The sequence below is a fragment of the Scyliorhinus canicula genome, chromosome 3 (genome assembly GCF_902713615.1).
Source record: "Scyliorhinus canicula chromosome 3, sScyCan1.1, whole genome shotgun sequence".
Taxonomy (NCBI): domain Eukaryota; kingdom Metazoa; phylum Chordata; class Chondrichthyes; order Carcharhiniformes; family Scyliorhinidae; genus Scyliorhinus; species Scyliorhinus canicula.
Genome location: NC_052148.1, coordinates 157332540 through 157345845, shown reverse-complemented (window position 1 = coordinate 157345845; position 13306 = coordinate 157332540). Strand labels below are relative to the sequence as shown.

The following is a 13306-nucleotide window of genomic DNA, read 5'->3' as shown; positions in this document are numbered from 1 at the left end:
AACCCCTGCAAGGACCCTCGCAAGGCAAACTTTATCTTCTCCAGTGTGAGAAACCCCGCCATGTCATTGATCCAAGCCTCCACACTTGGGGGCTTTGCGTCCCTCCACAATAGCAAGTGCCTTCTCCGGGCTACCAAGGAGGCAAAGGCCAGAACTCTGGCCTCTTTTGACTCCTGCACTCCCGGATCCTCCGATACCCCAAATAACGCTATCCCCCAACTCGGTTTTACCCAAGTGTCCAAGACCTTGGACATGACCTTTGCAAAGCCCTTTCAGAACTCCGCAAGCACCGGGCACGCCCAGAACATATGGGTGTGGTTTGCTGGGCTCCCCGAACACCTCACACATCTGTCCTCCACCCCAAAAAACTTACTCATCCTAGCCCTGGTCATATGCGCACTGTGTAACACTTTAAACTGGATCAGGCTGAGCCTGGCGCAAGATGAGGAGGAATTGACTCTGCCCAGGGTGTCAGCCCACATGCCCTCATCCAGCTCCTCACGCAGCTCCTCCTCCCATTTCCCCATCACCTCCTCCACCGAGGCTTCCTCTGCCTCCTGCAGCTCCTGGTATATCTCCGAGATCTTACCCTCTCCGACCCACACGCCCGAAATCACCCTGTCCTGTATCCTTCGGGCAGGCAGCAATGGAAATTCTCCGACCTGTTTCTTGACAAACGCCCGAACCTGCATGTACCTGAAGGCATTTCCCGGGGGTATCCTGAATTTCTCCTCCAGTGCCTTTAAGCTGGCAAAAGTCCCGTCAATGAATAGATCCCCCAGCCTTCTAATTCCTGCCTGGTGCCAGCTTCGGAACCCACCATCTATCCTGTCCGGGGCAAACCTATGGTTATTCCGTATCGGGGACCAGACTGAGGCCTCCGTATCCCCCCTGTGCCGCCTCCATTGCCCCCAAATCTTCAGCGGCGCCGTCATCACCGGGCTCATGGAATACCGCGTTGGCGGCAGCAGCAACTGTTACACCAGTGCCCCCAGGCTAGTACCTACACAAGAAGCCACCTCTAGTCTTTTCCATGCCTCCCCCTCTCCCTCCATCAGTAGTAGCTACACAGATTCGCCAAAGCAAACAGCAGGGGGGACAGGGGGCATCCCTGCCTTGTTCCACGATATAGTCTAAAGTACTCTGACCTCAACCGGTTCGTCGATACACTCGCCACCGGGGCCTGGTATAACAATTTAACCCACCCTATGAACCCCTCCCCAAACCCAAACCTACCCACAGGTACTCCCACTCCACCCGGTCAAAGGCCTTCTCAGCGTCCATAGCTGCCACCACCTCTGTATCCCCTCCCCCTCCGAGGGTATCATGATCACATTCAGAAGCCTCCGCTCATTTGCATTCAACTGCCTGCCCTTCACAAATCCCGTCTGATCCTCACTCCCGGGACATAATCCTCAATCCTAGTGGCCAGGACCTTCGCCAACAACTTGGCATCCACATTAAGGAGTGAAATCGGCCTATACGAGCCACACAGCAGCGGTTCTTTGTCCCGCTTCAGAATTAACGAGATCAGAGCTCTCGACATCGTCGGGGGAAGACTTCCTTTTTTCCTCGCCTCATTAAAAGTTCTCAACAGCAACGGAGCCAACAGTTCCAAAAACTTCCTATAAAATTCAATTGGGAACCCATCCGGTCCCGGGGCCTTGCCCGCCTGCATACTCCCCAACCCCTTAACCAGCTCCTCCATCCCAATCGGGGCCCCCATGTGATGTTGTACGAAATAAGTAATGGCATGATGGGAAAACTGGTCAACTACTTGGTGCAATGTAAGAAAAGCTGACTTTGCATAACTTAAAGCCTGAATGAGATTTGAGAATGTCAATCCATTCCGAAATGCCTGACCTCCGCAACTTCTGATCAGACTAACTCGTCATAACCCAAGGCAGTCTAAATAAGACGAGATAAGTTCAGGAAGGAACAAGTCTCCTCCGACCTTTTAATGTTCCATCAAAGGACAAGATAATGGTATGAGTGATGAGACAAAGAGTCTTGGAAGGTCAGCAAGGTGACGCCTGTTTTATGATATTGCTTATGTTTATACTTCTGATCGAATTCCTGACTAAGCTGTAGTCACGTAATCCTGATTCTGATAATGAATAAATACTGAGTTGATTCTCTGGAATCAGAGAATCTCTGGAGCGAACTTAGGAAGGAATCAGCATTAATACTAACTGCTCTCTGACCTCAAGTTTCAGCCATTACTGCATGCAGTCTGTTCGTAAATAAAGTCTTGTTATTTTTCCATAACGAGCGTTGTTGAATCTTTCTACCACAGTCCAGAAGCAGGAAAAATATTGACTTCTACACCCAAACCTGTTCCTCCTCCACCCTCGGAAACCTCAATTGGTCCAGGAACCGCCGCATCCCCTCCCACCCCCCTCCGGGGACTCTGATTTGTACATGTTCTCATAAAAGTCCCTAAAGGCCTCATTTATTCTGACTGCACTCCGCACTGTATTCCCTCCCTTGTCCCTCATTCCCCCAATTTCCCTAGCCGCCTCCTTCTTCCGCAGCTGATGTGCCAACATCTGACTCGCCTTCTCCCCAGATTCATACGCTGCTCCTTGTACCTTCCTCCACTAGGCCTCAGCTTTCCCCGTCGTCAACAAGTCAAACTCCGTTTGGAGGCTCCGGCGCTCCTTCAACAGCCCCTCCTCGGGGGATTCCGCATATCTCCTATCCACCCTAAGTATCTCTCCTACCAATCTATCCCTCTCCCTCCTCTCCCTCTTCTCTCTGTCAGCCCTGATCGAGATCAGCTCCACTCTAACCACCGCCTTTCAGCGCCTCCCAGACCACACTCACTGAGACCTCCCCATTGTCATTGGCCTCCATATACCTCTGAATTCACACTCGGATCCGCCCACAGACCTCCTCATCCGCCAATAATCCCACGTCCAGGTGCCACAAGGGCTCTGGCCCTCTCTTCTCCCAACTCCAGTTCCACCCAGTGCGGGGCGTGATCCGAAATCGCGATGGCCGAGTCCTCCATCCCCTCTATTCTCGGGATCAGTGCCCTGCTCACCACAAAAATGTCTATCTGTGAATAGGCCTTGTGCACGTGGAAAAGAAGGAGAACTCCCTCGCCCTTGGCTGAGCAAACCTCCACGGATCCACTCCCCCCCCCCCCCCCCCCCCCTCCATAAACCCCCTCAGGACCTTGGCCGCAGCCGGCCTCTTACCCAACCTAGACCGATCCATTGCCGGGTCCAGTACGGTGTTGAAATCCCCCCAGTTTCTGGTAAATGCGAATTTCAGCATTCTCCCACCTGCTGCTCCGCTCCTTCTTCGCCCATCTCAAGACGCACTCCCTGTCGGTGTAGCGGTGAAACCTCGCCACCACAGCTCTGGGCAACTCATTCACCCTCTGTCTCCTCGCCAGGACTCTGTGCTCCCCATCCAGCTCCAGGGGCCTTGGGAAGGCTCCCGCGCCCATCAGCGTGCTCAGCATCGTGGCTACATACGCCCCAGCATCCCACCCCTCCGCACCTTCAGGGAGACCTAAAATCCGCAAATTCTTCGTTCTCGACTTGTTCTCCAGATCCTCGAATTTCTCCTGCCACTTTTTATGGAGCGCCTCGTGCGCCTCCACCTTCACTGCCAGGCCCAGGATCTCATTCTCGTTATCAGAGGCCTTCTGCTGCACCTCTTTAATCGCTGTCCCTTGCATCCTCTGGGTCTCTACCAGCCTTTCTATTGATGCCTTCATAGGGCAAACATCTCTGCCTTCAATTCCGCAAAGCAGCTTCGTAGAAACTCTTGCTACTCCCGCGACCATTGAGCCCACGCTGCCTGGTCTCCGCCCGCCGCCATCTTGCTTTTTCGCACCCCTTCTCCTCTCTTCTCTAATGCCCCTTTTTTGACCGCACCGCTCCTGGTCCACTCCATACAGTGCTGGGGGGGACCTTACTGCCGTCTTCCCACACCGGGAATCGTCAACCAAGTGCCGCTGGGGCTCCTTAAAAGGGCTCAAAAGTCAATTTCTGGCGGGAGCTGCCGAATGTGCGACCTACCCAGGCATAGCCGCAACCGGAAGTGATCTGCTGTCAGTATTATTAACAATTCTATTAACCAGTCATGTCACCGTCAATGATTTTTGCCCTTTAGAATTGTACCCTTTTTATATTATCTCGCCATATTCTTCCTCCCAAAATGAATCACTTCACATTCTTTGCATTGAATTTTCTCTATCACTTGTCCGCAATTGTACCAATTTGTCTATGTCCTTTTGAGGTTCTACACTATGCACCTGAGTTGATGATGCTTCCAAGTTTAATTTCAACCACAAATTTTTAAATTGTGCCCTACATTCCAAGACTAGGTTATTAATATTTATTAGGGAAAGCAGGGGTTCTAACACCAACATCTGGGTAACTCCACAAAAAATCTTCCTCCAGTTCTCAAAAGATCCATTAACCACGACTTTGTTTCATGTCACTCAGCTAATTTTGCATCCATGTCTCGGGCATAATCCCTAAATCGACGGAAGATTGGGAAATTATAGCTTGCGCCACCAAAGTTTTACTGTCACTTCCCTCAATATCCTTGGATGTATGTCACCTGGTCCTGGTGACTTATCAACTTCAAGGACAGACGGACTAACCAATACCTCTTCCTTTTCACTCACTGGGCTAAATCGTTGGCTTTTAAAGCAGACCAAGCAGGCCAGCAGCACGGTTCGATTCCCGTACCAGCCTCCCCGGACAGGCGCCGGAATGTGGTGACTAGGGGCTTTTCACAGTAACTTCATTGAAGCCTACTCGTGACAATAAGCAATTTTCATTTCATTTCATTTCATTCATTTCATTTAAAGTGTCTGAACTACCGTGTCTTTCATCATGACTTGGGCAGCATATTCTTCCTCGGTAAAGTATTCATTTAATACCCAAACCATGTGCCCTGCTTCCATGCATAATCCCCTTTGTGGTCCCTAAGTGTCCCCACTCATTCTTTTGAAACCCATTTACTGTTTACATGCCTTTTGGATATGATATTTGGATTCCTTTTAATGTTAGCTGCCAGTCTCTTTGCAAACTCTCTCCTTGCTTCTCTTATTTTTCAACTCCCTCCAAACCTTCTATATTGGCCTGGTTGTCTATTGTGGTATCCACTTGGCATCTGTCTTAAGCACACTTTTTCTGCTTTATCTTAATCTCTTTCTCTCTTTTTATATGTGTTTATTGTCTCTCCCAATATTCTGTGCAGCTTGTATTATTACCTCCTGGTTATCATACTGCTGCCATGTTAGAATTAAACTGTTCTCAATAGTACTAGAAATTGCCCTGGCTCTGTTAGGTGCAACCTGCCTGCCCTATACAGATACAATGCCCCCCCAGAATAGGTCCCAATGACACAGTAATCTAAAATCCTACCTCCTGTACCATCTCTTCTACGTTTATCTGCTTTATCTTATATGTATATATTCACTTGCATATGTAACTAGGAATGATATGGAGATTATTGACCATAGAAGAATAGAACCATGGAATTCCCACAGTGCAGAAGGAGACCATTCAGCTTATCGAGTCTACTGACTCTCTGGAAGAGCTCATCACCCAGGCCCAAGTCCCCACCCATAACCCCACCTGGCCTTTTCGACACTTAGCATGGCCAATCCACTCAATCTACATATCTATGGACTGTGGGAGGAAATCGGAGCACCGAAATCCACGCAGCCATGGGGAGAAAGTGTAAACAGACAGTCACCAAGGGCCGCAATTGAACCCATGTCCTGGTGCTGTGAGGCAGCAGTGCTACCCACAGTGTCACTTGCAAAATAAAATAAATCACTAAATATAAGAGTATAGCATATGACATATATAAAATTACACTCACCTCAGTACTATAATTTTAGGTTGTCCAAGCTCCATCAAGTGGCTGAAATTGGTTAGTGCAGGAAGCACCTGGAATCCTGAGAGCACCTGCACTGACTAACATCTGTCACTAGATGGAGCACAAGGGCTTCACTTCCGAACTGGAGCAGCAGTTATGCCACACAACAGCTGAAAATAGACCCTTGGAAGATCAGATTGGGGGAGTGTGGAGACAAGGCTGGGGTGAGGGGAGGCAGGCTGGAGATGGTACGGTGGCACAGTGGTTAGCACAGCTTCCTCACAAAGCCAGGGACCCAGGTTCGATTCCGACCTCAGGGACTGCCTTTGTGGAGTTTTTACATTCTCCCTGTGTCTGAGTGGGTTTCCTCCGGGTGCTCCGGTTTCCTCCCACACTCCAAAGATGTGCAAGTTAGGTAGATTGGCCATGCTAAATTGTATCTTAGTGTTCAAAAGGTTAGGTGGGGTTGCGGGGATAGGACAAGGGAGTGGGCCTCGGTAGGGTGCTGCTTCAGAGGGTCGGTACAGACTTGATGGGCCGAATGGCCTCCTTCTACACTAGTGATTCTATGAGAGTAACACCCCCAGTAAGTTGGTGCTTTGGAGGCTGGAGAGCAATGCCAGGAGGCAAAGGGCATCCGCGAGGGAAAGGGGGACTGAGAGTGAGAGCAGAAGCGCTGTGGGAAACATACCGGCAGGCCACAGAACAGAAAGTTTGCGGCAAACAACTTTAAAGTGAAACCAGCAGTGTTGAGTTAATATACTGACACCCTTTTATTACTAATGTTAAACTGAGGCATTAAGTGAGTCAATATTAGGCAGCGACTCACTGTATTTCTTTGGTACCGATGAGGACCATGACCAGTGGATGTTACTCCTCCCCTCTCAGTGTGCTGTGCAGTTTCTTCGTGACTATTACTACAGAGGCACATACAATCCTACATTCATGTCAATGGTCGCAGAAATGCCTGACTGTTTTTCTAGCTATCAAATTTCCTATCACTACAGCTCTTACAATCTTCTTAATTTCCCCTGTACACTTGAGATAGTTGTGGTGTCATGGACTTTGTTCCTGCTCTCCTACCCAGATGAACCATCACTTACATTGCATTCAGAACTTGTTGGAAAATGAGATGCACTCAGTGGACTCATACTCTACTTACCCGCTTCTTCCTGACTGTCTGATGGTCATCCATACCCTCTTTATATACTATCCACAATGCTTTCAACCTTGCAGATGCACCGCACTGATGTCAGTTGCTGCTAAAACTTCACACCTAGAGCTTGAACTTTTACATCTGATGACACTTCCAAGACATATAGTTATCCAGGACACTTGGTGTCCCCACATGAAACATGATGTGTACTCCACGGATTGAATACTACTTATCAGATAATCAAAATTACTACTTTAAAAAAATGAAGACTTACCAGCCACTCACTTCTCTTCTGCTAACATCACTTAAATATTGGGAGGTGTTTAACCCTTATTATGCAAAACAAATTGCATATTTTAATTTCCGAGCTCCTTGGATGAATTTCCTAACGATAGAGAAAGGGAAAAAAAGGTACAATACTCACCAGACAATCAGCTCATGGCTTTCCTGGGATGTTGCAGTTTGATTTCAGCTCCCCCCACCCCCCCTACGGTCCCACCCTGTTTCACAGTGATCCTGTTCTGCCTAGCAGTGCTCTTTCGGTGTTTCCAAATTGAATGAAGCCAGAACTTTGCTTTGTGTTATTGAAACATTTTCTCCAATGCTGGAACTTTGAGTATTTTCTCCATGACTGGAATATTTGCACCAGTTATTCTACCCGAATCCATATGGGGAGTAAATTTGCACTCACAGTGTGGAACCTTATTGGACTGGAGAGAGGGTAAAAGATGGAGTAGAATAATATAGATCGGAGTCTGTGATTCAGGCTCTCATATAGTGAGCTCCACATTGCAAGGATACTTTAATGCTCTCATGCCTTGATGTTGTTCATGCAAATTGTAATGTGAAATGTCAGAGGTGAGGACAGGACAGATCTGGACATTAAGCCTGCTGTATGTAACGTCTTTGGAATTTCAATGACTAAAATGACCCATTTGAAATTGCTTGTTCAGGAAAATCTACAGAAATACGTAACCACACAGAATGCAACACAGGAAGAAGAGAAGACCCTGCAGAATAGGAAAATAGCTGCATTGAAAACCATTGAGGTTTATGCTCCATGCAAAATCTTGATTGGGAAAGAGCTTCTAGAAGCTCCTGGCATTGATGAATCCGATCCATTGGCGTTAAAAGAAATCAGTGATGTGCTGAATGAGGTAAGTTATTTGAATGAAATTGTAACAATTTGGGGGTTTTGAACCACATTGAAGCAGTAACAGATTTGATTTGATTTATTGTGACATGTACCGAAGTACAGCACGGCATTATTGGGCACGGGATATTGGGCAGCACGGTAGCAATTGGGCAGCACGGTAGCATGGTGGTTAGCATAAATGCTTCACAGCTCCAGGATCCCAGGTTCGATTCCCGGCTGGGTCACTGTCTGTGCGGAGACTGCACGTCCTCCCCATGTGTGCGTGGGTTTCCTCCGGGTGCTCCGGTTTCCTCCCACAGTCCAAAGATGTGCGGGTTAGGTGGATTGGCCATGCTAAATTGCCCGTAGTGTCCTAAAAAAGTAAGGTTAAGGGGGGGGTTGTTAGGTTACGGGTATAGGGTGGATTTGTGGGTTTGAGTAGGGTGATCATTGCTCGGCACAACATTGAGGGCCGAAGGGCCTGATCTGTGCTGTACTGTTCTATGTACAGTGAAAAGTAATTTTCTGCGGCCGAGGAACGTTCACAGTACGTACATAGTAGACAAAAGAATAATCAACAGAGAACATTGACAAATGGTACATCGGCAAAACAGTAATTGGTTACTGATGAGACCATCAATTCACGAGACACGTGCTTTAAGATATGAACAGTGGTTTTAATCTACTTACAATAGAGCCAGCCTGTAACATGATGAACCCTGGATGAACTGGTTGGCTGGCTCTGGGCATCGATCTTTATACTGCAGTCCAGGGGGAGGAGCTGAGGGCGGAGACAAGGATGGAGCCCTGTACAAACTCCTATGCATTCCCAGTGCTACTCCCCATAGTAGTTGGGCAACACAACTGCACTCACAATAATATGGTATATATATTACAGTGTGAATTACATTCACCACAGTTACAGTGCAGAACAAGGGGCCAAACAAAGCAAATACATGAGCAAGAGCAGCATAGGGAGTTGTGAATAGTGTTCTTACAGGGAACAGATCAGTCTGAGGGGGAATCATTCAGGAGTCTTATAGCTGTGGGGAAGAAGCTGTTCCTATCTCTGGATGTGCGGGTCTTCAGATTTCTGTACCTTCTGCCTGATTGAAGGGTCTGGAAGAAGGTAATGCCTGGGTGGGAGGGGACTCTGATAATGCTGTCTGCCTTCCTGAGGCAGCGAGAGGTATAAACAGAATCAATGTGGGGGTGGCAACCTTGTGTGATGCTTTGGGCTGAATTCACCACACACTGCAGTTTCTGCGGGGCAGCACGGTAGCATGGTGGTTAGCATAAATGCTTCACAGCTCCAGGGTCCCAGGTTCGGTTCCCGGCTGGGTCACTGTCTGTGCGGAGTCTGCACGTCCTCCCCGTGTGTGCGTGGGTTTCCTCCGGGTGCTCCGGTTTCCTCCCACAGTCCAAAGATGTGCGGGTTAGGTGGATTGGCCATACTAAATTGCCCGTAGTATCCTAAAAAGTAAGGTTAAGGGGGGTGTTGTTGGGTTACGGGTATAGGGTGGGTACGTGGGTTTGAGTAGGGTGATCATTGCTCGGCACAACATCGAGGGCCGAAGGGCCTGTTCTGTGCTATACTGTTCTATGTTCTTGCGATCTTGGACCAAGCAGTTGCCATACCAGGCTGTGATGCAGTCAGATAGGATGCTCTCTATCGCACATCTGTAGAAGTTTTTGAGAGTCGATGCAGACATGCCAAATTTATTTAGCTTCCGGCAGCTTTGCTGTGGTTCAACTTTATTTATTTATTTTTTGTTAAAATTTAGATTACCCAATTATTTTTTCCAATTAAGGGGCAATTTAGCATGGCCAATCCACCTACTCTGCACATTTTTGGGTTGTGGGGGCGAAACCCACGCAGACACGGGGAGAATGTGCAAACTCCACACGGACAGTGACCCAGAATCGAACCTGGGACCTCAGCGCCGTGAGGCGGTTGTGCTAACCACTAGGCCACCGTGCTGCCCTAGGTTCAACTTTATTGAGACATAATTAGGTGAACTTTACTAAGTTCTCAAATAAACTTGGACATTGGTTTGCAATTTAACACAGTTTATATTACATGTGTCATGATGTGGATGACACATTTAATTTGGTCTTCAAGCCGTTGTCCCTCACTATCCTTTGTGCCTTGTTTGTTCTGTTTCTTGATGGTCTCTATCTGCTGCACAAAAAAATGTTTTTTTTATCCTGACCTTTATCCAATTAACCCCTCCCTTTCCCCAATCATCTTTCTTTAGCCTTGAATGTGTGTGTGCATGCTTTCCTTGAGCTACTAGGAATAGTTTATGTTGCTTCTCTTGACGTCTGGAGCTTCTGGCTTGGAGACAGAGACGCTGCTGGCTGCGCCACAAGACCCCCCAATAGCTCCTGTTATTTTTGTCAATTGTATTTTTTATGTAAGTAATGCCCCTTTTATCTCAACATGTGATCGCAATGCTTTTACAAACTGGTTTCTTCTCTGATCAAGAGAGCTATTCTGCAGGCCTTCTCATACACGCAGTTTTTCAGGCACAGCCTTTTAAGGTCCCAGCTGAGGGGCTGAGGGGCTGGTTTAGCTCACAAGGCTAAATCGCTGGCTTTTAAAGCAGACAAGCAGGCCAGCAGCACGGTTCGCTTCCCATACCAGCCTCCCCGGACAGGCGCCGGAATGTGGCGACTAGGGGCTTTTCACAGTAACTTCATTGAAGCCTACTCGTGACAATAAGCGATTTTCATTTCATTCCGGCGCCTGTCCGGGGAAGCTGGTTCAGGAATCGAACCGTGCTGCTGGCCTGCTTTAAAAGCTAATGATTTATCCCAGTGAGCTAAACCAGCCCCAGCCACTAGGAAGACAAAGCTACATGGCAGACAGCCACAGAGATAAGGGGCATGATTTAACCATCACGTTGCGCCCAGCACATATCTGGGAGCACCGGTTAAACAGTGGAAAGGCCAAAATTGAGATTCTCACCGGGCAATCAGTTTGCCATCCCACTCGTCCGCTCCCGATGGCTCGTCTAGATCTCACCCAAATATGGTGAGCATATCTTTAACCCCAATTTGCATTCATTTCAATCTCACTCGCAAGATTGAAGTTGAATGTAATGGCCTTGCCGGTCTTAACCGGCTCCCCAGCGAAAAATCACATGGGCGTCGTTAAGTCCTTTTTAAAACTGTGAAGCTGGTGCAGTGGTTGCTGTGGGGAACGGAGGAGGTGAGTATCCATTTCCATTTTCAGCTATGCAGCTCAAGGGCATTGGAACTGCTGTCCCAGTTGGGAATGGGCCACCATGGGGAGCTGGGGATATTGGGTCCTCCATGCCAACACATGTGTGGACCACTCCCACACATCCCTCACCCCTCCCCCCCACCCTCTACCCTCCCATACATACACATACACACACTCCGGCCCGCTGTCTAATGATACATGGATACATGTCATCTTGTGCCTTACAGGGCCGGCCGGACATGAGCCCGGTCCATCCGGAGTACCCCGCCCCCAGCCAGTGCCAGAGCCGGTGCCCCCCGCACAGCCGAGCACTGACCGGGAGAGCAGCCCGAACACCAGCTCTCCGCCCGAGACTCAGGACACCCCGGAGCTCGGGTTGGAGGAGGGCACGGACTTTCCGTCATAGCTGTCTCCTACACCCCACACCGTCTCACAGGCTATCACCTCGGTTGGACACATTAGTGAGGAGCCTCTTGGGACACTATCTGGTGAGCACCACACAGTCGGTCTGGTACAGCAGGGGGAGATAGGAGCAGCCAAGGGGCCAGACGGTCGGAGGGCAGACCGGCCCCAGGAGCCAGCTGCCGTCCAGACGGGTCCCGGACTTCTGGAACATCCAGTCCCAGCCACAGTGCAGATACAGTGAGCCAGGGACCACAAGAGGAGATGACGGCGAGCATCTAGCACCTGTGGGCACAGGTGGAGGAATCCGTCCACGTGCAGGAGCAGCGAGTGGTGCCGGTCATGCGTGCCACCCAGGCCGACACTGCACTGGTGGCGTCCGCGGTGGACGCAATGGGGGCGACGGTGGTGATATGGGTCAGAGTGTGCAAGGCCTGGGGCATTCTGTGCAGGCGGGGGCCGAGGCCCAGGACAGGGCTGGCCTCTCACAGGCAACCATGTGCCAGAACCACCTGGACATAGAGGCGGCACTCCTCAGCGTGGCCCACTCACAGCAGGCCATGGCTGGGAACATTGTCGGCATTACCCAGGCACTGGCCGGCATGGCATAGATACTGGGCAGAGTGGCCCAGTCCCAGAGGGAGGTGTCCCATTCCCAGAGGGAGGTGTCCCATTCCCAGAGGGAGGTGTCCCATTCCCAGAGGGAGGTGTCCCATTCCCAGAGGGAGGTGTCCCATTCCCAGAGGGAGGTGTCCCATTCCCAGAGGGAGGTGTCCCAGAGGGAGGTGTCCCATTCCCAGAGGGAGGTGTCCCATTCCCAGAGGGAGGTGTCCCAGAGGGAGGTGTCCCATTCCCAGAGGGAGGTGTCCCATTCCCAGAGGGAGGTGTCCCAGGTCCAGAGGGTCAGGGTTAGTCACTGGCCGATGTGGCACAGACCCTCACAGAGATGGTCCACTCCCTGTGCTCCATTGCCCCGAACGTGCAGAACGGGCCTCCAGGACTGGCAGCGCTAGGTAGCGGGGGGACCTCAGGGTATGGCTCCGCTCGCACTCCCATCCCATGGATTAGCCCGGGAGCCATCGGGCACGCTGAGGGAAGAGTAGATGCTGAGGCACATGCCGGTGACCCCAGCAGGAGAGATGCCTGGAACAGTGCAGCACCTTGGGCTCTCCCCCTCCTGGCCTGATGCTTCTGGTAGACAGCGGGCAGGATAGGGCGGCATCACTCCACCTGGGACGCCCGAGAAGTGGCCGGGCCCATCCAGGCCCGGTCGTCCCAGGAGATTTGCTGTAATGGCCATCGGTGCCTGGGTACTGCCCCAGACCTGTGGGGGTGGTCTCCCTGGCTTCTCGGCCTGTCCCCCTGCCCCTCCACCGGCCCTGGCAGGCGCGTTACCCCCCCCCCCCCCCCCACCGCAGCCAGCACGGCCGGTGTCCGAGCCGATAGCCGCAGTCACTCCACGCCATTTCCTACCTCCTCTCTCTCACTCAGCAACCAGGACACCAGGTTCACGATTTTTATAACCACAAGT

General features: G+C 50.4%; 1 protein-coding gene across 3 annotated transcripts in view; it reads left to right on the top strand.

The window, feature by feature from the left end:
• The window catches only part of LOC119963043, a 133502-nt gene that overhangs the window by 45690 nt on the left and 74506 nt on the right, over positions 1-13306 (top strand). For all 3 annotated transcript variants that reach the window (XM_038791551.1, XM_038791552.1, XM_038791550.1), the window contains one exon: positions 7963-8166. In XM_038791551.1, the coding sequence (XP_038647479.1) occupies positions 7963-8166 (204 nt within the window). The remainder of the gene's footprint in view (positions 1-7962; positions 8167-13306) is intronic.